The sequence below is a fragment of the Mirounga angustirostris genome, unplaced genomic scaffold (assembly GCF_029215605.1).
Source record: "Mirounga angustirostris isolate CCGP_5_RB_7025 unplaced genomic scaffold, mMirAng1.0.hap1 SCAF_7, whole genome shotgun sequence".
Taxonomy (NCBI): domain Eukaryota; kingdom Metazoa; phylum Chordata; class Mammalia; order Carnivora; family Phocidae; genus Mirounga; species Mirounga angustirostris.
The window spans coordinates 153,574,586-153,597,458 of NW_026991715.1; the positions used below are offsets into that span (position 1 = coordinate 153,574,586).

The window sequence follows — 22,873 nt, forward strand, 5'->3', positions numbered from 1 at the left end:
CCATCTCCCCTCTCCTCTGCGTCTGGCCCAGGTCTCCCCCTGCAATGATGTCCGACTTGACTCACCCCACACAAGTTCTGCTTGTGTTCCTTTTTTAGAAAACAAAATTAGGGGCTGTTACGTCCTGGGGTGGAGTCAGTCCTGGGAGAGAGTGTGGACGTGAGGCAGTGGGCAGCGCGACGTGCCCCAGCCCACGAGGCCACTGCCTGCCGGGTGAGCAGGGCCCCTCGCGGACGTCAGTAAGAGGTCGCCCAACGTTGCACAAGCAAGGCCGTGAAGGCAGAGTGCCGGCAGAGGAGCAAGTCCCCTGGGAGGGTGAAGCCCACGGTCAGGCTGCAGACCTGCCCCCAGCGCCCCAGGTCTCTCTTTCCCACCGTGGCGTGGGGGTGCGCTCTGCCCCGCCCAGGGCTCCGAAGGTGAGGTTCTGGGCAGGGTGTGGCCCTGGGTTCTGGTGCTGAAGTGGCCTTGCTGAGCCCCCGTTTCTCCCTGGCCCTCAGCCGGAGTTCACAACCATGCCTCCGTGACAGGGACGTGGCACATGTTTGCAGGACCTGCTGAGACCGTATGAGCCGTGGAGCCCCAGACCCACCCCAAGGGAGTAGTCTCCAGCTCGAGGGCCCCACAGATGTGCCGGCAGCTGGAGGTGCCGCTCCTCACAAGCCTGTACTGCAGACGGGCAGATCGGGCTGGGCAGCTTGGAGACCCTGCTCTGGGCACGGCCTCTGCAGAGCCAGGGGCTGCTACTCAGAAGGCCACACGCCCGGCGGAAGGGAAGACCAGGGGGGCGTCTGAGGACAGGAGGGCCCTCCGACCGATCTTTTTATTTCAGTGAAGGTCACATGATCTGAAATTAACCACTGACTGCTTTAAAGTGTGCAACTGAGTGGCAATTGGTGCATTCACAGTTTTGTGCAACCAACACTTCTGTTGAGCTCCGGAATATTTCCATCACCCCGAAAGGAAACCCTGTCCCCATTAGCAGCGCCCTTCAGTCCCTCCTGGAGCCCCTGGTGACCACTCTGCTTTTGGCATCCATGGATCTTCCTGTTCTAGTGGAGTCTTACGCTACGTGGCCTTCTGTGTTTGGCTCCCTTCCCTCAGCACAGTGTTGATGTGTCAGTTTGGGCCCAGAGACCCCCTCCCCTTGCCACAGACCCCGTCTGGGCTCAGGCTGCTCCTGGGTATGTCACAGCCATGAAGCGGGTCCTGGGGCTTGGGTTACCTCACTGGGCCCTCTGCTCGAGGAGGCCGGCAGGATCCCGGTCAGAACCCACAGATGCTCTCGGCGGTCAGATAACTGAGCAGGTGCCCAAGGTAGGGGTGTCCCTCAGAGCCACGCGAGCCAGGCATTGGCCACAGACCGCACAGCAGGACCATGGCGCCTCGGCCACCATGTCAGCAGGACATGCCAGGGAGAGGGGCTGTCTGGGCCGACAGTGCTGGATGAGGGGGATTCATCTTCCTGCTCTCTTCCTGCTGGAAGCTACACTCGGAGCAAGACCAGCGCTCGGGAGTCCACGCACGTCAGCGTGTGTGCACGTGTGGGCTCCTATGTGCGTTTGTGTTCACGCACGTGGCGCGCCTGTGAGCGCGAGCATGCACGTTTAAGCCCGGGCACATGTGCGTGCATGTTCGTGTCAGTACCTGTGTGTAGATGTGTGCGTGTGAGGGCCTGCGCCCTGCCTGTCCTGCACTCCGCCTCGTTCCCCCACCTGCCCCGCGGTGTCGACCTTGCGGGGGTGGGCAGCTCAGCTGGGTGCACGGGGGGATTGCGGGCAGGCTCAGAGAAGCACCGCCCGTGATGAAGTTCGTGACTGACCTCGCTGTCAGGCAGGGTGATAATCGTCCTGGGGGGTGCTCCGCGCTCCATAAAAACTGTTGGCGCGGCTGCTGAGGGAACAAGAGTGGGTTGCGACGTGGGGGCCGATTGCACGCTTTCCCGTTTGACTTTCTGGGCACGCAGTTGTGCGTGGGGAAGGTTCTGGTTGCCCCGGGCAGGGGGCTTATGCATGCTCTGGTTTTATGTCTGTTTCTTAATAGGCCCTGATGTTTGTAGCTTCTAAAGTTATTTTCGTGGAGCGGAGGTGTCTCTGAGGGAAGGTCATTTCTCAAAGGCATGAGAGGCTCAGGTGGTTGTGGCTCTGGGTCCGCCGTCTGCAGATTTGGGGTGCCCTGGGGTAGTGCCTTGCCGGCCCCACTCCTCGGCGGCCTCCTCCAGGGTCTACTGTTGAGCTCACAGGCCCCCCCATGAGGCAGCCTGCGCGCAGGTGTATCTGGACAAGCATGTTCTGTGCAGGAGGCGGAGACGTTGCTCATCACTTTGAAGGTCTGTGAAGACACCTTCCAGCGTCTCGAGCGAGGCATCGCTGCGAACAGGGACCATGGCCTTGTTGCCAACGCTCGCACATGTTGTCCGAGACAAGGCCTTTCGAAGGTGAGCGCGCCCCTGCCTTTATGTTCAGCCCCCGCCGTCCACAGCCTCTGCTGTACCCGTGGCTGGGTTCTTGGGGCCCTGAGACCGTGGTCAGGCAGCCTGGTTGTCTGCCCTGGGTCTCTCTGGTGGCGCATTGGCCTGGCGGACAGTGGACGGTGGTGGCCGGCGGCCCAGCTGCAGAGTCTGTGGCTCCTACCTCACAGGGACACGGTTCCGGGTGAAGGTCAGCGCCCTGTGGTCCGCCGGCGCCAGCCCAGTCCTGCCCACGTGCAGGTGCTGGTGTGCAGGGTCCACAGGAGGTGGCCACTCTCCCCACTGCCTGGCTCCCCGGCCCCCAGCCCCCTCACTCCTTGGGGCCCCTCATCTGGGGCCCTGTCTCCTCCTGCCTACCTGTGGTCAGACCAGGCTGCCAGGATCAGCGTCCCCATCATCCCCATGGATGTTTTGCTCCTTGAGATCTCCTAGGACATGTTGGGCTGGAGGGACAACAGGCTGGGTGGAGCAGGACTGACCCAGACATGAAGACGGCCTCGGCACCAGCCACGTGGCCCAGCTCCCTGCCCAGCAGAGAGGTCCCCAGGCTCCCCAGGAGGGCTCTCTTGGCTGCTCCACACTGACCCCTGGCCCCTGCCCACTGGTTTCTCTTCATCCTGGGCCTGGCCCAGCTGCCTGGTCGGAGGCAGACCCCCTGGCCACCGCAGGGGCCATACACAGCCCACCCGGCTTGGGTGGCTTCCCCAGGGAGGCGTGTGTCCCCCACCAAGGAGGGGTCGGGATCTGAGAAGGCCATGTGGGGGTCCTTGGACCCACATGGGCCCCGGAAATGTCCTGCACTTGACAGTTGAGACCCTGAGGGGAGGGGAGAGGCAGGGAAAGGGGCTGCTGAGCCATCCTCAGGAGAGACCCCTTCCCGGCACACTGTCCACATGCGCTTCACCCCCGCCTCTTCTCCTGCCCTGGCCCTTCTGCGGCTCCTGAAGGGCAGACTCGGGACACTGCTGTCCCACCCGACCTGGACGGAGCACGCGAGCCTGGGTCCCCGGAGCAGACTTGGCCAACAGGTCAAGTGTCACGAGGAACCTTGAGATCGATGCCCTGGCCGCTGAAGCAGAGGTTGGGGGCCAGGAGCCTTCTGCTGGTTTGCCGAGGGGCTGCCGTGGGAGGTGGTGTAGTCGGAACTCGGGACCGTGTAGATGGACTCCGGCCTGGGGGTGCTGCCCACCAGCCCGGCCTGTCTGGGACCCCTGTGCCTTCTCTGCACCCCCCTCCCCCCAGCAGGCAGTGGGGGCTCAGGGGGGCCAGCCCTGGCTTTATGAGGCACGTCCTTGGGTTCTGTCACTGCCATGGCGACCAGGGGTCCTCACTTGGGTCTGGGTCCAGAGAGAGGCCCATGCCTTTCTGTCTAGCCTGGACCGGTGATCGGGTGGGGCAGACGGAGCAGGCGCTGGCTCCCGGGGAGGTGGGTGCCTTCTGCTTCTGCTGCGACCAGGGAACTCACAGGCGTAACCTCCGCGCATCCCAAGTGGGACAGAGCGCAAAACGGTGATTCAGAAGCTGTGAGGACCTGTGTCGGGCGACGGGGTTCTGGTCACGTGTGCGCAGTTGTGTCCTAGGTATGCAGGTGGGGGTGCCCAGGACTCCGGGCTCTTGGGAGCACGGTGGGACAGGCAGGAGGAGGAGGGACCGTCTACAGCTGCGCGGGGCCCAGATGGCCCCTGCACGAAGCTCCTGCCAGTTGGCCATGCTTGTGTTGGGGACGCGGAGGTGACAACGGCTCAAGGCAGCATCACAGCACCAGCTCACCTTGCACTGAAACAAGGGCTAGAACCCTCAGGGATGACAGAACACAAACGTCAGGGACCGAACTTGGGCTCAAAGGGGCCCCGGGCCCCACCAGGGCTGATCCCCCGAGCCCACTGCCTCGTCTGCCCAGTAGGGGATGACGATGCTCCCGTCCCGCAGACAGTCCAGAGGACCAGTTTCAGCAGTTACAGAAGGAGTAAATGAGGGCCCAGCCCAGACTGCACAGGGCTGTCAGGGAGGTCATCCAGAGAGATGACACGAGGACAGGCTCGAGGGGCAAGATGGCTGTTAGTGGGGGTGGGGGGACGCGGTTCCAGGCCAAGGAAATAGCCCAAGAAAGGTCGAGAATGAGAAATGAGTCCAGAAACCCTGTGTGCCTGGGATGTGCATCGTGTGGTGTGTGTGGTGTGTTATATGTGTGTTGCGTGTGGGGTGTGCGTGTCTGGGGAAGGTGGTGTCTCCACGGTGTCTCGTCCACACGCGGAGCGCGCATTAACTGTGCCCATTTCGCCCCAGGAGGAGACAGGAAGCACCACATTTGTTGGGAGCCTAGTGTTTGGGTGCGGGTTTTGAACTGATGGGATCCCCCAAGGGCTAAGGATCGAGCCAGAAGGTACGCGCTTGCCCTCCGGCCGAACTTCAGACCAGGTGAGGGGAACACGTGGTTTTGGTGAGTGGAGGTGTGGGAGCCAAGCGCCTGCCGTGGGGGGCGGCCCGGACGAGGCTGCCCCACTGCCACCCACATGTGCTCCCTCCAGGACCCCTCATCCGCCAGGGCCCGCGCAGCCGCGGAGCCCGCAGGGACGGACTTCCGCCGCGCCCGCCCCGCTGCTGCCCGTGCTGTGGGTAAGTGCGCCTCCCACTGCCGCTCGGACCACGGGCCTGGGGGGTGACCCACGTGCCGTCCTCATGCCTGAGCAAACGCGGCCCCTGCGGTAAGTAGGACGCGCTTGCCCACCATGGAGTTCTGCCCTTGGTGCCTCCCGACTTCTCAGGGCCACTTGCAGGTGCGACGCGGGGGAGCTTCCCGGAGCCCCCAGAGGAGCAGGGACTCGGTGTCCCCGCAGGCCTCGCCCTCGGCCCCCGCGCGCTCGTGACACCGGGGCTGTTTAGCTTCCAACTACTCTCAGAACCTGAAGAATCGCTCCTTTAAATTTTACAAACTCCGATGCCGGTTGAACTTTGGGGTTTCCACACATGATCACGGTGACCTCTCCGTCCTGGGAACCCCTGCAGGATGGGGTGCCACGCCCCTATCCTTGCCGGCACGGGCGGCCCTGGGGCTGACCCACGTCCTCACGTCTTGCTCCTCCACAAGATAAGTGGTCTCTCCCTCTGTTGTCCCGTCACTCAGGATTTCTTCCTCAGGGTCACTGCTTTGCCTCCCGCCCTGAGGTCCGCATGTGCCCCCGATCCGACCTTCCTGGGGGTTTGATTCTTGGCAGCGTCCTTCCTGTTGGTTCACGCTTCCATCAGAATGTTGCTTTTGCTCGGGAATCACGTTGTAATGCAGGGTGCTTTCCCTGCCCCAGTCCCCGCTGCGCTGGCCTTGCTGTCCATGGGGGATGCTCTCTGTGGGCCCCCAGGAGCCTCACTGACCAGGGAAGCCCTGCCTAGCCCCGCATCCCGAGAATGGAGCGGCCAGCCCGCAGAGAGCAGCCGAAATCTGCCCTCGTGGCAAAGTCCCCAGGACCCTCAGGCCTTCACCCGCCGTGGCTGTGATGTGTCGCTCACCCATTCCCTCAGCCCGCCACCTGGCCAGAAGTGGCCGTGGCTCCCTCCCAGCCCCTCACTTCAACACCGGTGACCCCAGAAGCCCCACAGCCCACAGGTCTTCATCCCATAGCAAGAACAGCACAACTCTCTGGGAATGTGGCATCAGTTCTGTCCTTAAGGGAAGATTGTAGGAAGATTCTCTGAGGATTTAAGGCACAGAAGAGCGTGGTCACACAGCGTGGGTCTGCTTTTCCTGCCAACTTTCCCTCATCCTGATGGGGGTCTTCCTCCTGCATGTGACAGGTTTTCTGATGAGTCAGTGCCCATTTGTAAACGAAGCCCGCACTCAACTGAGGTGGTCACGGCCATGCCTGTGCTGGGGTCCTGGCGGTGCCTCTCCTGGGTCCTCGGCCCTGTGGGCCTCACACCCTCCAAGAGTGTTGCATCGCTGCTGTGGCCTGGGCAGATGCAGGACTCCCCTGGACCCTGGAGGGTCCCCCCCGCCATCCGCCTCCAGAGCTGGGCAGCCCTGGGGTCCCCTTGCCATGCAGGCTGCAGGAGGGGTCCACACACAGCCTGTCCGCCCCCTCCCATCTTGCAGATGGATTTGTGCAGCAGAAGCTGGAGACGGGTCGTCCCAGAAGCTGGGGGCAAGTGGGCCTCGCCCCCCCGCCTGTCCCGAGTGAATGGCTGGTCGAGGCCCCTGCACTCCTTCCAGGCGGTGGCCTGGGTCACGCTCCTCATCATGGCCATTGCCACCTTCGGCATCTTCATTCCCTTCCTGCCGCGTAACTGGAAGTACATTGCCTACAGTGTATCCTTTACTGTGGGAGCAGGGCCTCCTGTCCGAGGGAGGCCCCCAGAGCTGGCCCGTCCCCCTTGCCACTCTGTCCCCTGCACCAAGTCACCCACAGGTGCAGCCCCTTGCCCTCTGACCCCCCTCCTCCTCTTCACCCCAAACACCCACCGTGGCCACAGCACCTCATCGATATCCTACATGTGTTCCTGTGTGGCTCACTGGCTCGGGGTCCTAGCTAAAAGCACGGACTTGCTCGCCATCAGTTCTGGGAGAATGCTCCTGGTGGCGAGGGGCAGAGGGACCCTGGGGTGGGGCGGAGAGCCCTGAGGACAGGAAGGAGTCACACGGCCAGGGCGGACATGCAGACAAACGGACACAGCCCCGCCACGGCCACACGTGTGGTCGCACATGCAGATGCTTGGGAAGAAGGGTTTCTTCCTCGCATTTGAGCAGCCCGTCTGGCTCAGAGGCTGAAGGGTGTGTCCCAGGGCCGTGCATGGTGTTTCATCTCAGGGTCTGTCCGCAGGTCCACAGTGGGCTGGATCCAGCTGGCCGGGGTGGGGGAGCCACACCAGGATCCAAGGGGGTGTGTTTAGAGGGAGACACTAATTATAACAGTGGCCCGTCTTCAGCCGCTTGTCCCCGCGCTTTCTTGTTTGGTCCCTCTTGCGACATAGGGTGGGTGGTGGCCGGACCTGGCAGAGAGCACGAGCCTGCCAGCCGCTAGGACCCCTGAAGAGTAGCTCCAGGTGGGCAGACGCTGGGGACGTGGATGCACATGGGGCTGTCACGCAGGCTCCACGGTGCTGGGCCCCGCCCCCCGCCACACGGGCATCGCCCGCCTTGGTCCTTCCTCACGCCTTACCCTGTGGGTGGCAGATCCAGTTCCACCGGTGCACCCTTGTCTAGGGGCCACGCTGGTGGACTCCACCAGTGAGCCTCGGCATCCACCGTGGCCTGACGTGCAAGCCCGCCTCCTCCCCAGCACCACGCGGCCCCGACCTGGCTGGCCTGCCCCTGCGGGGCCCGCAGAGTGCCTGGTCCACAGGAGCGGCGCCGGGGAACGTGGGTCCCGTGTGCCCTGGGCACGGCCACCCCACCTCCAGGCCTCCGGTGTGGGGGGGGCGTGAGGTGGGGCCCAGGTATTTGTGTCTTTCACAACCAGCAAGATGGGCAGAGACCGTACCATCTCACAGCCAGCTCATCTTAAAATTTCTCCAGGGGTCCTCAAAACATGCTTCGCCAGGGGTTTTTAACCCAGAATCCAGTCACAGTTCACACTGGACATGCGGTGATGGGTCTCCTGTCTCGGGCCCCGCACAGCGTGCACCGGCGCCCTGCCCCGCGGGTGGGCGCCCTCCCCACGGCTGGGGCAGCCTGCAGCTGGGCCTGGCCCTCCCCGTCGGAGTCACCCTCTCGCTGGGGCTTGTGAAACAGTGTCACTCCGACCGCGAGCTCAGCTCACGCTCTCGTGCAGGAGACCCACCGCCCGCAAGCTAGCGGCGGAGGGAACGGAGCCCCGGACGCCCACAGGTGTGGCCGGGCTCTCCTGCCTCCCGCTGCCCCTCCTCATCTGTATCCTGATCCTGACTGTGGGTTTGCTCACCTGCTGGGTTAAAATCCTCATCTTCATTGTCCCTTGACCAAAAATCCTCATCTTCATTGTCCCTTGACCATAGCTCAGCCTGTTTGGGGCCTTTTTGAGCTGCCCGTGTTCTTTGTCCAGGGGGCCCCCGGGGGACTCACCTGCTTTCGGGCCCAGAGGGGGCTTGGGCCTGGGGCCCAGTCTGCGCTGCCCCCGGCGCCAGCCCCCAGTGAGGGATTCTGGCCTGCTTGACAGGCGTCCAGGACTCAGGCTGCCCTGGGACAGGGTCTCTCTCTGCCCAGCACCCCATGGGGCAGGCGACGTCCCTCAGGCCCCTGCAGCCGCCTGGGCGCTGTGCTCTGGCCGCTGGGGGGCGCCGGTGTCCTTCGGTGCCTGCAGGGGTGGGCTGGGGCCCCAAGGAGGTGGGCTGGGCCGGGTTGCAGCCTCTGGAAGCCTCAGCAGGGGAGGCAGACCCTCGGGTTCTTGGCTGACCCTCTGGGTCTGAGCTTCCCCCGCCATCCTGCAAAGGGAAGCAGCTCGGTCCCTGTTCCGTAGGGTCCACGGTGCAGAGGGGCTGGCGTCTGATGGGACGTGACTTAGTCTGAGGGCCGGTGGTGTGGCTGGGCCGAGAAGCCCCCGGGGAGCTGCCGGGACCCTGCTGCTGACCTCCGGCTCTGACCCCAGCTCTGGCGTGAGGCAGACGTGCCTGGGGCAGTGGGGGCTCTGGGGGCGCCTCACCTCTTCCTGCTGCAGAACCGGAAGGACGGGAGGGCCTGTGTCCTGGGCTGAGCCCGCGCCTGTTTACCAAACACAGATTGTTGCTAGGGGACCGTGGCCTCTGGGGCAGGGCCTCCTGCTTACTGAGGGAGACCTCCTACCCCCTTCCTTTTGCTTTTTGTTATTCACGGGAAACTGAGACACTCTTATGAGAAGATGGCACTTGAAAGTGAGAGCGGGAACCCACCCACCCTGTGACACTTTCGGGGCTCAGCCCATGCTCACTGACATCTAGAACGTGGGGCTGACCCAGTAATGGCCAGGCAGAATGGGGCGCCTTTTGCTGGTCCATATCATTCCTGTGGGTGACCTGGGGTCACCTTCTTGAGTGCTGGGCGGCGTTAGGTCAGACAAGCGGGTGGGCTGTGTTCTTGCTTGGGCAGCTTCATGCTCGAGGAGACTGTCGGGGGACTTGACCTACAGCATGGGGGCGCTGGAAGCCACACCCCTTTGTTCCTGGGGGACAGGTTCTGGGGGCGGCCTGGCGAGGGCACCTGCAGGGCTCAGACATCCGGAGGGATCGGCGGCAGGCAGCTCTGTGTGGCTGGCCCAGCGGCTCAGGTCAGGTGCCTCAGGCGCCTGCACTTTGAGGGTCAGAGTGTGGGCCGAGCTGTCCCCACACTGTGTCCCGGGCGGTGGTCTCGTGCGAGCCGAGTGTAGCCATGGGGGCAGAGGGCTTTGAGCACACATCCCAGCCCGGGCCTTACCTGCTGCCGTCCCGTGCTCCCTCCTGGGCACCTTGCCCGCCCATTTCTGAGGCAGGCAGAGGAAGGGGCCGCACCTGGGCCACAGCGGACTTCCTGCTGCATCGTCTGTCCTGCGGCTCAGGACGGGCTCCTGTTGCCCCGGTAACCACACAAACACAGCTCTAGGGAGCAGGTGCAGAGGGACGGGCAAGCCAGCACCATGCCGGTGTCTCCAGCTGTGACCGTGAAGCCCGGCCCAGCCCCTGACCACCCGCCAGCTGCCCACACCATGCATGGAACAGGGCCATGGTCTGCTCAGCAGTGGAGTAGGGGAGGCTCACGCCCTAGCCAGCCCTGCAGGGTCTGGTGGCCACACGCAGGGCCTTGGTATCTCTGCACCCCCTCCATGGCCCTGAGGGATCTGGTCAGTCCCTTCCTCCTGCAGGTCTCCCAGGGCCTGGCTTGTTCTCAGCTGCCCCTCCAGCTGCCCCTGGCCTGGGCACCAGCCTCCCGGTCTGTCTTGGCCCTCAGCTCACTCTTGCCCACCCTCCTGACAGCCACGCTCCCCCAGCAGGGCTGGCTCCTGTCGCCTCTGTGCCCACGTCTGGCACCCAGAGCCCTGCGTCTATACTGGTGCCTGGAGGCTAGAGGATGAGGGGCCATGAGCAGGTCTGGCCAGAAGCACTCAGGCTTGTTGTGCAGTGGCCTTCACGGAGGCAGGCCCATGTGGAGGCCGAGCGCTGTTGCCTGGTGGGCGACAGACCCTGGACCACAACAGTGGTGGAGCTTGAGAAGGACCCCACGGGGGCTGCCCGCAGAATGGAGCTATGACCCCAGCCCCTGCTCAGAGCCTGCAACCCCCTAAAATCACGGCAGAGCGTTGTGCACATGGCCGGTCATTTCCCCCACCACACCCTGGAGCCCGGCCTGTAACCCTGAGCCCTCCTGCTCGGAGCCAGTCTGGGGAAGCAGGGCAGGGCTGACAGGGAGGCGGCCTCCACCTCTTCTGTTTGGTTTCCATGGGGACGGTGTGTTGGTCCCGAGGTGGAGGAGGAGGAGAGGGTGAGATCGCAGGGCCTGGTTTTACCCTGGATGCCATGGAGGGCGTGGGTGCTGGAGAGCCGGAGGGGCCGGGGGCGGGGAAGACAAGACGAGACGGAGGCGCCCCATAGAGACTGCGTGTGGGCCCTTCCTCCCCACCTTCGTTTCTTGATGACACGCCTGCCTCCTAACCCCACACCTGCTCTTGGAGTTGCCCGAAGAACCCCCACACCTCCTTCGGCACCCAGCATGGTGCCCACCCCCTGCTGACCCTCAGGCCCCCTGCAGGCACCTCCAGGGCCCTGCTTCCAGCGGGAAAGCCTATCTCCGGTGGGAGCGAGCGTCGTCTTTCGTGGAGGAAGGACGGGGGGCACGCTCTGTCGGCCACAGGGGTGTGAGCGGACCGTCCTGGGACTCGGCCCTTGGCCAGGCGCCGCTCCCGTGGCCCCCTGAGTGGGCACCCTCGCTGTATTGTCGATGCCCGGCTGCATGTTCCTTGACGCCCCTTTCCCAGGTGAACGGCGGGCTCTTCTTTCTCCACTTCCTAGTCCACTTGATTGCAGTTTCCATCGACCCGGCTGAAGCCAACGTGAGGCTCAAGAAGAACTACTCCAAGCCGTTGCCGACCTTCGACCGGTCCAGACATGCACACGTGATCCAGAACCAGTATTGCCACCTGTGTGAGGTCACTGTGTGAGTGCCCGGGTGTGCGGGCAGGCGGTACCTTGGCCTCCCGTCGGCTGGCTGGCACTGCGCTCCTTGGATAAGGAGCCGTGGGCCTCAGACGCACGGGGCCCCCCCGCTCCACACGCCCCTATCAGACCTCTGCCCAGGCTGGTCGCGGCTTCTGTGGGCGGCCTGGGAGGGAGGCCCGTGGCTCAGGGTAGGATCTGAGCCCAGCTTCCCAGCTCGATCCTTGGCATCATGTGGCAGGCATGGCCAGGGAGGCCACCCCACCTAGGGCCTGGTCCTCCCGGCTGCCCGCCTCCCCCCCACAGGCGGGCGGGGGCTTCGACCCTGTCGTCCTCCTGCACACGCTGCCAACAGGCTGGTGGTCCTCAACTCTCCCTTCCCTTCCAGGAGCTCGAAGGCCAAACACTGTAGCGCCTGCAACAAGTGTGTCTCTGGCTTTGACCACCACTGCAAATGGCTCAACAACTGTGTGGGGAGCAGGAATTATTGGTGAGGGGGGCAGGAGGGAGCTGGGGGGAGGGGAGACCCAGCTGTGGGGGAGGGGAGAGCCAGGTGTGGGAGCAGGAATTACTGGTGAGGGGGAAGCTGGGGGGGAGGGGAGAGCCAGGTGTGGGGGCAGGGTGAGGAGTCCAGGGCCCCAAGAGAGGGCTTCTGCAGGCTGGGGGCCTCATGGGTGAGGGGGTGAGGGCCATGGCAGTGGGGGGTCATGTGCTGTCCTCTGTCCTCGTGTGGTCTGGAGTCACCCCTGGATGTGTGAGGTCCAACCCGTGGGAAGGGGCACGGGCTGAGCTGCCTCGTCCTTGACCCGCTGGCCTGGGCCCGGCCACATTCTCCCAGTGAGGCTGTCCGAGCTCAGAGGATGGGGGCCCAGGCTGCACTGGGAGCGAGCGTCCAGGCCTGGACGGACTCAGGTGCAGGGCCCCTGAGCATCGCCAGGACCCCACGGGCTGGGGCCTGGGCTCTGAGTGGCCGGGAGGGGCAGCAGAGCTCCCTGCACTCATTCGCACTGGCCCGCGCTGGCTGGTGACATGGCCGCCAAGGGGCTCCCCTGCTTCCCCACCATCCCGTGGCAGACGTGCCACGTGCACCCAGTCCTGGAGCTGGAAGACCACGTGAGAAATGCGCGGCTGGCTCAGGCCTGAAGAGGATCGCTGCTTTGAGCAGAAGGAAATACAAAGCTCTCATGATTAGAAAAACCCAATCAGCACTGGGGGACTGGGGGTGCCTGGGAGCCCCCGTCCCACCTCCTCCCTACAGAAGAGAAGCCCTGGGCTAGCGAGGGTGGGGCGGGCCGCCTCCTCACACTAGCAGGGCTCTCTTCTCCTCTGGACGCACCTCCTCAAGGCCTTGCTGCTGCGAGCTGGTCACCTTGAGGCCCAGTCAGCCGTCGGGGGACAGGGGAGGCCCTGCAGGACTGAGTGGGCCAGGCCCCACGGGGCACGCAGGGTGGAACTCAGAGGGCCTGACGGGGCTCCAGGCACAGCAGGCTGAGGGGGTTCCCAGCAGGGCGAGAAGCCCCTCGACCGCGGGTGAGCCCCAGCAGCCGTCCTGGCAGCCACTGTGCAGGGTCAGCAGGAGGGAGCAGGAGCCTGGCACACAGCAAGGTGGGGGCTGTGTTCCTCAAAAGGAGCACGCAGAGGTGAGGCAGGGGTCAGGGTGAGCACAGGGCCGCCGTCTGTGTGCATCTGCCCCAGATTCCCTCTTGTCCCTTCGACCATCCAGCAGAAAAAGCAAGAGGGAGTGACTGCCTTTAAAAGACGGTTTGTCCAAAAAAGTGGGCAAAGCCTGACAAGCCAGCGAGCCAGGTCTTCACAGAGAAAGAGCTGGATTAGGTGCTGAGGTGCCCCAGATGCAGGAATCAGGGAAGGAAGCAATGCTTCATGTCCTGAACGTCGGTTGGACAGGCTTTGGCCCCCACCCCATTGGGAACGCTGCCTCTTGCCAGGTGACAGCAGGACAGGACGGCCGAGGGGCTTCCAGCCTGGAGGGGCTCCCTGGGGACCAGAGCTAGGTGTGGGGCCAGGCCTGTGCCCCCTGCAGCTTGGGGACACACAGGAGGCTGGGCCTGTGTAGGATTGCGCAGGAGACGCACCTCGGGGGGCTTAGTGAGGGGCCACGATGCAACGGCCCTCGAGCCAGCAGCTCCCCAGGACCCCAGGGCCATGCTCCACATGCACCCGACCCTTTGGGAATGCTCACGTTTTAGCTCTCCACCTAAAGATGTGTGTAAAGAACCCTCAGGAAGTTCTGGAAAAGCATCATGGAATCAACTGAATTCCAGCCGAAGAAAACACGTTGAGATTGAAACTGTTGAAGGAGTGGCTTCCTTCAACGTCACAACAGCAGAAAGCCTGGAGGAAGACCATGCCGTGGGAGCATATTCCAAGAATTGCCGACCACAGTTTATTTTCTGGATGGATGGATCATTCTCTGGGTCTTCTGAGCCAGGCAAGGGGGCAGGAGTGATTTTGGTCTAATGCCAAAGCACAAGATGTCAATTGTGCCCAAAAGTGTGCCTGGCCCCAGGGAGGGTGTGTGGAGATGGCCCACTGTGAGCTGTACCCGGCCAGGCACCTGTCATGGTGCCCCCTGGCCTCCCCGACCCAACCTGGCTCCAGTGCCCTTGATGCAGGGACAGCACCAGGACCCCCACCACGAGGAGGAACCGCCAAGTGCTCTTCCAGAGGGACTAGGCTTTGAGCTGGAACTGTCTTGCCTGCTCTCCATCCTGTCTACACTGCTGCACGCACACCCTGAAGTTTTCCTGAATGAGGAGACAAACGTGTTTTCCTTGGCCACTCAGAGCAAACGGTAGAATACAAGAAAATGCTTTCAAGCGTAAAAAGTACCTCAAACGATCTGCAGATAATACTGGGGTTACTTGCTCTCCCAGCTTTTGAAGTAGCAAATCCGTTACGCCATAGTTAGGATACAAACAGAACAATAGAAAGAGTGAAATTAATTAAAAAAAAACAAAACCATCCAATTCTGTGACCGGGCGGGAGCCCCCGGTGAGCAGCGGCCAGTATGTGGGGGATCCGTGCCCGCCCGCCCCACGTGGCCCAGAGCCTCTGCGTCCCTCCCTGTGAGCCAGGTGACCCCTCCTCACTCCTTGTGGGGGTTGAAGGGGAGCACGTCTGTAAGCCATGAGGCACAGAAGACGGAGGTGCCGTCAGGACGGCCGCAAACCAGCAGCGTCCCCTGGAGTGCTCCAGAGAGCCTCGAGGGACAGGAGACGGAAGAAGGCTGGGTCTTGGGTTCGGGGCCGGGGACACCCTGCGCGGGTTGCCGCACTTCGGGGCTGTGGGTCAGCCGGCCCTGAGCCCCGCTTATCTCTGCCTCTCCCGCAGGTACTTCTTCCTCTCCGTGGCCTCCGCCTCGGCCGGCCTGCTCTGCCTGATCATCATCCTGCTCTACATCTTCATCCAGTTCTTCATCGACCAGGAGGAGCTCCGCACGCACCCCTACTACGAAAGTACATGTGGCTCCTCTGTGGCCTTGTTTCCCCTTGGGTCGCTCGCAGGTGTTAGCCTGTCCTTCCAGCCACCTCGGCGGTCAAGCCTTCCTTCTGGGGGGCGCCAGCCTGGCCTGCCCCCGGCTGGGCGAGCGGCGTGGCTGGGCAGCAGCAGGTTCAGGGCCCGCGGGTGCTGGCTGCTCAGAGACCGTGCTCCCAGGTAGTGCCAGGCGTTGGAGGGGGCCCTCCGCCCCATCACCCTGCAGCTGGTCTGGGTGGGGAACAGGGACGGGTGGGAGGACAGGGCTGCCTGGGGGCGGGTTCTGGCTGATGTGTGGCTGCAGGTCTCTGCTAAGTGGTGCTGGAGCCTGGCCTTGGGAACAGATGTGGGATTGGATGGGGCCTCAAAGTTATGTCCATGATCTCACCCTTGGACCTGGGACTGTGACCTTATTTGGGGAAAGGGTCTTTACAGATGTGATTAAGGATCCTGAAATGATCATAGGTTACCCGGGAGTGTGTGTGGAGGGGTGCTGGGTCCGTTGAGAATATCTGTATAAGAGACTGGAGGGACACGGCCACAGCCCAGGGGTGCCTGGAGGCCCAGGAGCTGGAAGATTGAGGACAGATCCTCCCCTACAGCCGTGGAGGGAGCTGGCCCTGCTACACCCTGACTTCCAGTCTCCATGTCTGTTGTTTAAACTGCCCAGTCTGTGGCCATCGGTCACAGCAGCCCCAGACACTGATGCAAGGAGGACTCCCGGGGACCGCCTCCTTTGTCTGTCCTGAGTGCCCAGGGACCTCAGCCCTTAGGGTGCAGAGCAAGGCTGCCTTTCTCAGCCCAGGCCTCTCTCCAGAGCACATCATAGAGCAGGAAAACAGAGGACCTTGTCGCTCAGCTCAGAATGTTCCAGGGACCCGCACTCGGCCCAGGCTCCAACATCGCTGTAAGGCCCAGCATCGGGCTCCAAAGCGGGTATGGACAGTGCCCTCCTCCCAGGAAAGTGAGCAGCCCGCAGAGCCAGTGATGATCTGCTGGTGGGACCAAGCCCCCACGCCTCCCTTCTCCGGAGCCTGCACCATTGGAGGGGTCCCGCTGCCTTGCAGCCTCTTCCTGGGGGGGCTGTGCCCTGTGCACCTTCACCCCGAGGCCCGCACAGCACGTTGTGGCATGGACTTTCTGACCTGCATCTGCTCCGAAATGCATTGGGTTATTTCTACGGTAAAAGGGAACAACAGGGGTCTCGTTGAGGCCAGGCCCCACTCAGAGGATGTGCACACAGCCAGCTGGAGGCCTCTGCCTGCCACCCCTCCTGACAGTCTCCACATGCAGCCTGAGCCAGAGGGCTAGCCGGAGCCGGAGCCTCCAGCACAGTCAAGGTGGGCACTGGGGCTTCCACGTGTAGGCCCGCCCCACCACGTGGCTTCTCAATGCCCCTACACACTGCATCTGGTGAGCGGCGACCTCAGCACACCCCAGTGCCCAGAGCAGCACCTCTGCGCGTTTCCTGATGGCCTCCCGACACGGGCGTTAGCTGGGCCGGCACTGCTGTGTGCTGTGAGGACATGGGGCAGGGTGACCCTGGCCTCTCTCTGGGACTTGCAGGCTCTGGAACCACAGTGGGACCAGCTATATGTGAATGCCTGAAGACTGAGGCAATATCCTGGGTTTGCTGTTCCAGAAAATTCCACGGGGCTGCTTAACCACAACTCCCTGGGACACTTTGCTGTCATTGGTGGGAACTCATTGAAGCATCACCAGCTAAAGGGACAAGCGTGCGATCCAGCCAGCCCCACGCACACACGCGGCCACACAACACAGTGGGCCCGGCAGCCACCGTTCGGGGCGTCACATAAGGGACTGGAGTCAGGGCATTTCAGACGGAATTCTACCTCATGGGCCTGCCTGCAGATTCATCAGTGCTCTTCTTACACTTAAGTTTGGGGCACAGAGGACCATGTTCTGGAATTGCCCCGAGGCACTGGCTACAGCCTTCTGGTCCTCTGTGACAGTGGCTGGTTGAGAATGGGGAAGGTCCAGCAAGGACCAGCGAGGACCTGGCTGACGGGCAGGGTGGGTGTTGGGGCCAGGCAGGGGTCCAGGCTCTGGGACCTGGACACTTAGTTAACTTCCTCCAGCCCCATAAAGTGGGATTGTCAGGGGGCTGCAAGGGCACTTAGGTAGGGCAGGGCACACACCTGGGCAAGGAAGAAGAGCTCCCTTGGGCTGGTTTCCTTCTCCCACCACCGAGCTCTGTCTCCCGAGGAGAGGTGCAGCCATGCCCCAGGTGCTGGACATGGTGCATGTCTCCCTTGCTTCCACAGAGGTCTCCAACAAGAACACTTGGATGCTCTTCCTCCCCCTTTTCCCTGTAAAGGCAAAGACCCTAGTGGTCCTGGGCATTGGGGTGTTCGTGCTGCTGTTGGACATCGTCAGCCTCCTGCTGCTTGGGCACCTGCTTATCTTCCACCTCTACCTAAGTATGTGTCCCAGCCCCTTGAGTTCACATGTGTCCCAAGGCAGAAGACTGCTCAGCTGGCCCCTGCCAGAGTGAGCACAAAAGACAAATCACAGGATGGGAAGAGACACTCCTTGAGGGACAGCAGGGCTCGTTCTGTTCTGAGGCCTGCAGAGACCATGAGAGGGGTTTTCAGAGCAAGTTAGAATGTTCAGAGATAAAGGAGCAGAATCTGAGGCAGGAACAGGGCACCTTGCAAAAAGAACAGGGGATTTGGAAAAGCACCACATCCTAACAATGAGAAACAGTCAACCAGTGGCAGGGTATCTGCTAACCACACTCACCGCAGGGAGCCTGGTTTTCTGGTGTCCACACAGCAGTGGCGTTGCAGGCTCCACTGCTCCCTGGCACGGGGGGTGAGGGCAGGACTTCAGCACCCCATGAAGCCCTTCCTTGAATGTACCTTACTCCATGTGGCCTCTGTGTGGGAGAGGGCAGCACTAGTGGGCTCTATGTGGCTGCTGGGCTGGTCTGTGCAGGCAGTGTCCTCATGTCCTCTGTGGAGCCAGGGCCAGATCGGCCCAGGCCCTTCCTAAAGCTTCTGCACACTGGCCGAGGGGGACAGGGCTACATTTGGGGACAGTGTCCCAGTCACAGCATTCATGATAGCCAGCAGGTGGCAAGTTGGGCAGGTCCAGAAGCCTGCTGCAGCCACTCAGGATGGTCGGATGCAAGACTGGAGAACAAGTCCACGGGACTCACGGCTACCTGGAGATCTGAGGAGAGGGACCAAAGGGCCCCAACTCAGGCACCCGGGAGGGTAGTGGTGCCATGGTCACTGTGGGGATATGCACAGGAGACCCCTGGAAGGGAGAAGCACACCGAGCTTAGGGCTCAAGGTGTCGCTTATAGGGGATTTGGACATCAAAGAACAGACTTCTAGAACAAAGTTGGGATATTAGCTCTTGTTAGTTAGAGTAAAATTCCCCTAAAATGTAGCTGCTTGAAACAACAGAGTTAGTGCCTTGCAGTTTCTGTGGGTCCCCCGGCCCTGCTCTTCCATCAGGTGCCAGGAGGGGCCGCCGTCTCATCCGATAGGGGAGGATCCACTTCTAGGCTCATCACCAGAGCAGTGGCAGGTCAGTTCCTGACCTCAGTTCCTTGTGAGTTGGTGGCCAGTGTCTCCTGCCGCTCCTTGTCATGCGGATGCTCCAACACAGAGCATCTTAGCATCTTTCAATGGGGCAGCTGGCTTCAGCTGAGCAGACAAGAGAGAGGCAAGAGAGGGAGCAAGACAGAGCCAGCCTTTTGTAACCCAGTCATGGAAGTGATGCCCCATCACCTCTTCTGCAAGGCACTGGGGTCAGCCTGCTCTCTAGGGGATGGGACTACATGAATGCCCTGACGTGGGGGGACTGCTGGGGGACACATCAGAAACTGCCAGCCACTGGATGCTTCATTCCGAAGCTTGGGAAAAGGACACCCAGACGAGTCTGCAGCACATGAGTAGGAGTGGGAACGTTGGTGAGCGCCAGATCTCCCGGGAAGACATGCAGATGTGGGAGTGCCAGCAGCAGGGGTGTGGGGAAAGCCACCTTCACACAAGCGGGAGAGAGAACATCCCAAAGGGCAGTGGCCCCGAGCTCCTGTGTTAGAGCTGCTAAGGCTGGAGGGAACACGGTGGACCCTCCCTCAGTGCACACTGTGCTCTGGCTCAACCGCATCTCCTCTTGTTACCGTCAGATGATGAGTGTGAGCTCTGGGAAACGCACAGTTTGCTTACCGTCTGATGGTAACGGTAGCTGTGCAAATCCATGCAAAAGAGTGAGTGTTTTCACTAGCATGTAACCAAGTGCAAGTTTATACCCTCCAACAGATACAGATTCTGAGGGAGTGTGAAGAATGCAGTAAGAACCAGGTGGAGTTAATTGAGAAAGAGAAGCCAAAGCAAACAAAAACAAAAGCGCTTGTACAAACCACCCAGGGAAGGGGATGGGCTGCGTTCTGCAGGAGCTCACTCCACCTGGGAAGAAGCCTCTGAGGGCTCCACGGGGGTGTGTGGAGTGCCCCCCCCCCCTCCGTCTGCTCCTCGAACTGCAAATAGGCTTCTGTGGGTGGCCTTCTCACTTTCCAGAAATAATTAGAAGCCATCTGTCCTCATGTTTGTTAGTTTTAGGAAAAGAGAAATGGGAAGTTGGGCGCCTCCACTGAAGCACATGGCTGAAACAGGCACAGAACCCATTTCATGAATAGTGCTGTCCACTGAGAGGTCTCAGATGCTCTTTCAGTGACCTGGGGTGCTGCTACCACGATGCTGGAGCCAGTGGCTCAGCCCAGCTGAGCTGGGCACAGCCTTCAGTGTAGGTCCATGTTGACTTTGCAGGCCTGGGAGGCAGGCAGGGGTGGGGGGCCTCAGGCCTTGGGGGTGTGAGGAGCTGCTGTCTGCTACCCACAGGCCAGATGGGCTCTGGTGTGGCCATCAGCAGCGCCCCAGTGCTCCAGGTTAGGAAGCAGCTCCCAGCACCCTGAGGGGAGCTCTGGAAGGCCGGGTTGTGGCACGCAGGCCGCTCTGCTTGCGTAATTGATTGTTTCCTCCTCTCTCCTGTCTAGTGGCCAAGAAGTTGAGCACATTTGATTACATGACACAGGGCCGCCAGCAACAGACTCCAAAAGCTTCAGCAGAAAAGGAAGAGCTGTCCTTCCAAATAGAATTCCCACAGGTACCAGGTGTCCCTCTGCTTCACCATTCATATTATCTAGGCCTGGGACAATGCCCAGGGTCACCTTGCATCTGGGACTTCTCAACCACAATCCTTTGTTTCTATGTTGGCACAGTCCTCTGAGTCTGTGTCTGTGTGTATATGTGAGTCTGCATGGTGTGAGATGCAGTGCATGTGTGGTTGTGTGTGTATGTGTGTTTGGAATGATGCAGTGCATGCTTGTGTGTGTGACTGTATGAGTGTGCATGATGTGTGTGATTCAGTGCATGTGTGTGTGGTTGTGTGTGCATATGTGTGTGATGCAGTATGTGTATATGTGTTGTGTGTGATGCAGTATGTGCATTGCGTGGTGTGTACAATGCAGTGCATGTGTGTGTTTGTTGTGTGCTGTGCATGTGTGTTATATCATTTCTACATTCACTATCTATAAAATCAAGCCAGCGGGGCTGACTCCTTTTAGGCCCACATATTTCCACAGCTGCTTCTCATCAAAATTAAAAACATTTGCTTTTCAAAAGGTCACCATTAAGAAAATGAAAATATAAGCCACAGGCATAAATGAAATAAATCATACACTTGTGTCCAGAAAATATAAAGAACTTTCAAAATTCAATTATAAGAAAATGACCCAGTGCTTTAATTTTTTTTTTTTTTAAGATTTTATTTATTTGACAGAGAGAGAGATACAGTGAGAGAGGGAACACAAGCAGGAGGAGAGGGAGAGGGAGAAGCAGGCTTCCCGTGGAGCAGGGAGCCCGATGCGGGGCTCGATCCCAGGACCCTGGGACCATGACCTGAGCCGAAGGCAGACACTTAACGACTGAGCCACCCAGGTGCCCCAAAGTGCTTTAATTTTTTAAATGGGCAAAAGATTTGAACCAACTATTCTCCAAGGAGGGTCTGCGGGTGGCAAATAAGCACACAAAAGATGGTCAACGTCATTTACCATTAAGAAAACACAAAACCACAGTAAGATACCATTACACACCCACTGGAATGCCTGTAATCAGAAGGATGAACAGTAACAAGTGTTGGTGAAGCTGTAGAGATAGAAGTCTCATACGTTGCTATTGGGGAGATCCAATTAGATCACTTTGATAAGAAGTTTGGCATTTTCTTAGAAAGTAAAATCTAGGGATGCCCGGGTGGCTCAGTCGGTTAAGCAGTGGCCTTCGGCTCAGGTCACAATCCCAGGGTCCTGGGATGGAGCTCCTCATCAGGCTTCCTGCTCGTAGGGGAGCCTGCTTCTCCCTCTCCCTCTGTCACTCCCCCTGCTTGTGCTCTCTCTCTGTCAAATAAATAAATAAAACCTTTTTTAAAAAGTAAAATCTATACTGGCCATTTAAGTGGGCAATCCCACTCCCAGTTTCTTACCTAATAGAAGTGAAAACACGGGTATTCCTGTAACAAGGGTGCTATCCCCCAGTGAGATCATTTCCCAGGACCCAGGAGACTCTGAGGTACCATTACTCAAAATTAATAACTGACTTGAATTTTGTATAATAAGTTCACTGTCAACAGTTTTTTCACTTTATGAATTTTTATCGCCCACAGCAAGCAGGTGATGACCAGAGTTCATCTGTACACAGGTAAGTTTGTAAGCTTACTGGAGTTGTTTTATCTGTTTGAAAAATACTCTACGCCCTTAAGAGTTTTGCTTTAAAAAGTCTTCTTTACTCCAAGGTTATACAGATATCCTCCATATTCCTCGCTAATATTTTCATCGTTTTTATTCACGTTCTTTGTATTTTGGTTTCCAAGCTATCCTGAATTGTTTTGCGTTCACGAAGAAGGGCTTAATTACCGTAGCCAGCTCCCAGGGCAGGGTGCGCCCTGCTCCCCTGGGAGACCCTCTTCCGGGCGCGCCCGCCCTGAACGTCCGGCAGGTGAAACACCCGCCTTGGCATTTTTAAATTTTTCATTGCTCTTGACAATTCTTTCACGTTTTTATCTTTCCACGTAAGCTCTAAAATCCTCTCGTGCGGTTCCCAGACACGCAGCGCTCGCAGTGGAGTTGCATTAGACGTTCCCCTGACAGGGGAGGGAGCGAGGCCGCGGGTCCCAGCCCCCCGCCCGAACCGCCCCGGAAGTCGGTCTCCCCCGGGGAGCGGGCCGGAAGTGCCGCCGCTCGCTCCGAGGGGCGCGCGGAGCTGGGCCTGCGCGGAAAGCTGGGCGGCGCGGCTGTCGCCTTCGGGCGGGGCGGGGCGAGGCGGGGCGGGGCGGGGCGGGGCGAACGGACCGCGCCCGCTCGCGCGACCGGCTGTCTGCGGGGAAGGAGCGTTCGCTCCACATCCCCCGCTGCTTCCTTCGACGCCGGGTAGCGATGCTGCTGTGAAAACGCGGGTCCTTTGGGGTTTCACTGGAAGCATCGCCTCGCTGGGGTCCTTCACGGACAACCTGAGCGCATTCCCTCGCCCTGTCCAGCTGGGTGCGAGCCGCCTGCGGAAAGAGCCGAGACTCAACCCGGTTTCGGACGGTCGGTGCAGACGCAGCGCACGGCCTGGGGACCCGCAGAAGTCGGGGTGCGCGCGCCGCGCAGGGGCCCGGGGCCCCGCAGAGGTCCCGGGGTGGACGCGCGCGTCCCAGGGGCGGGAGACGCAGAAGTCCGGTGCGACGCAGCACAGGGCTGGGGACCTGAAGAAGTGCAGGCGTGCAAGCCAGACAAGGCTGGGGACCTGCGGTCACTCGCAGCACCTCGCGCTGCAG

General features: G+C 60.8%; 1 protein-coding gene across 6 annotated transcripts in view; it reads left to right on the plus strand.

Moving 5' to 3' along the window:
* The first annotated feature begins 35 nt into the window (after positions 1-35).
* LOC123835007 (palmitoyltransferase ZDHHC11-like) overlaps positions 36-22,873 on the plus strand; it is a 46,734-nt gene continuing 23,896 nt past the window's right edge. For 3 of the 6 annotated variants that reach the window (XM_054505012.2, XM_054505014.2, XM_064596900.1), the window contains exons 1-8: positions 36-4,885; positions 4,996-6,767; positions 11,356-11,534; positions 11,922-12,023; positions 14,885-15,009; positions 17,314-17,469; positions 20,058-20,167; positions 21,722-21,756. In XM_054505012.2, the coding sequence (XP_054360987.1) occupies positions 6,321-6,767; positions 11,356-11,534; positions 11,922-12,023; positions 14,885-15,009; positions 17,314-17,469; positions 20,058-20,167; positions 21,722-21,756 (1,154 nt within the window). In that variant the 5' untranslated portion in view covers positions 36-4,885; positions 4,996-6,320. The remainder of the gene's footprint in view (positions 4,886-4,995; positions 6,768-11,355; positions 11,535-11,921; positions 12,024-14,884; positions 15,010-17,313; positions 17,470-20,057; positions 20,168-21,721; positions 21,757-22,873) is intronic. The other 3 variants (XM_054505017.2, XM_064596898.1, XM_045863943.3) reach the window with 3 other exon arrangements.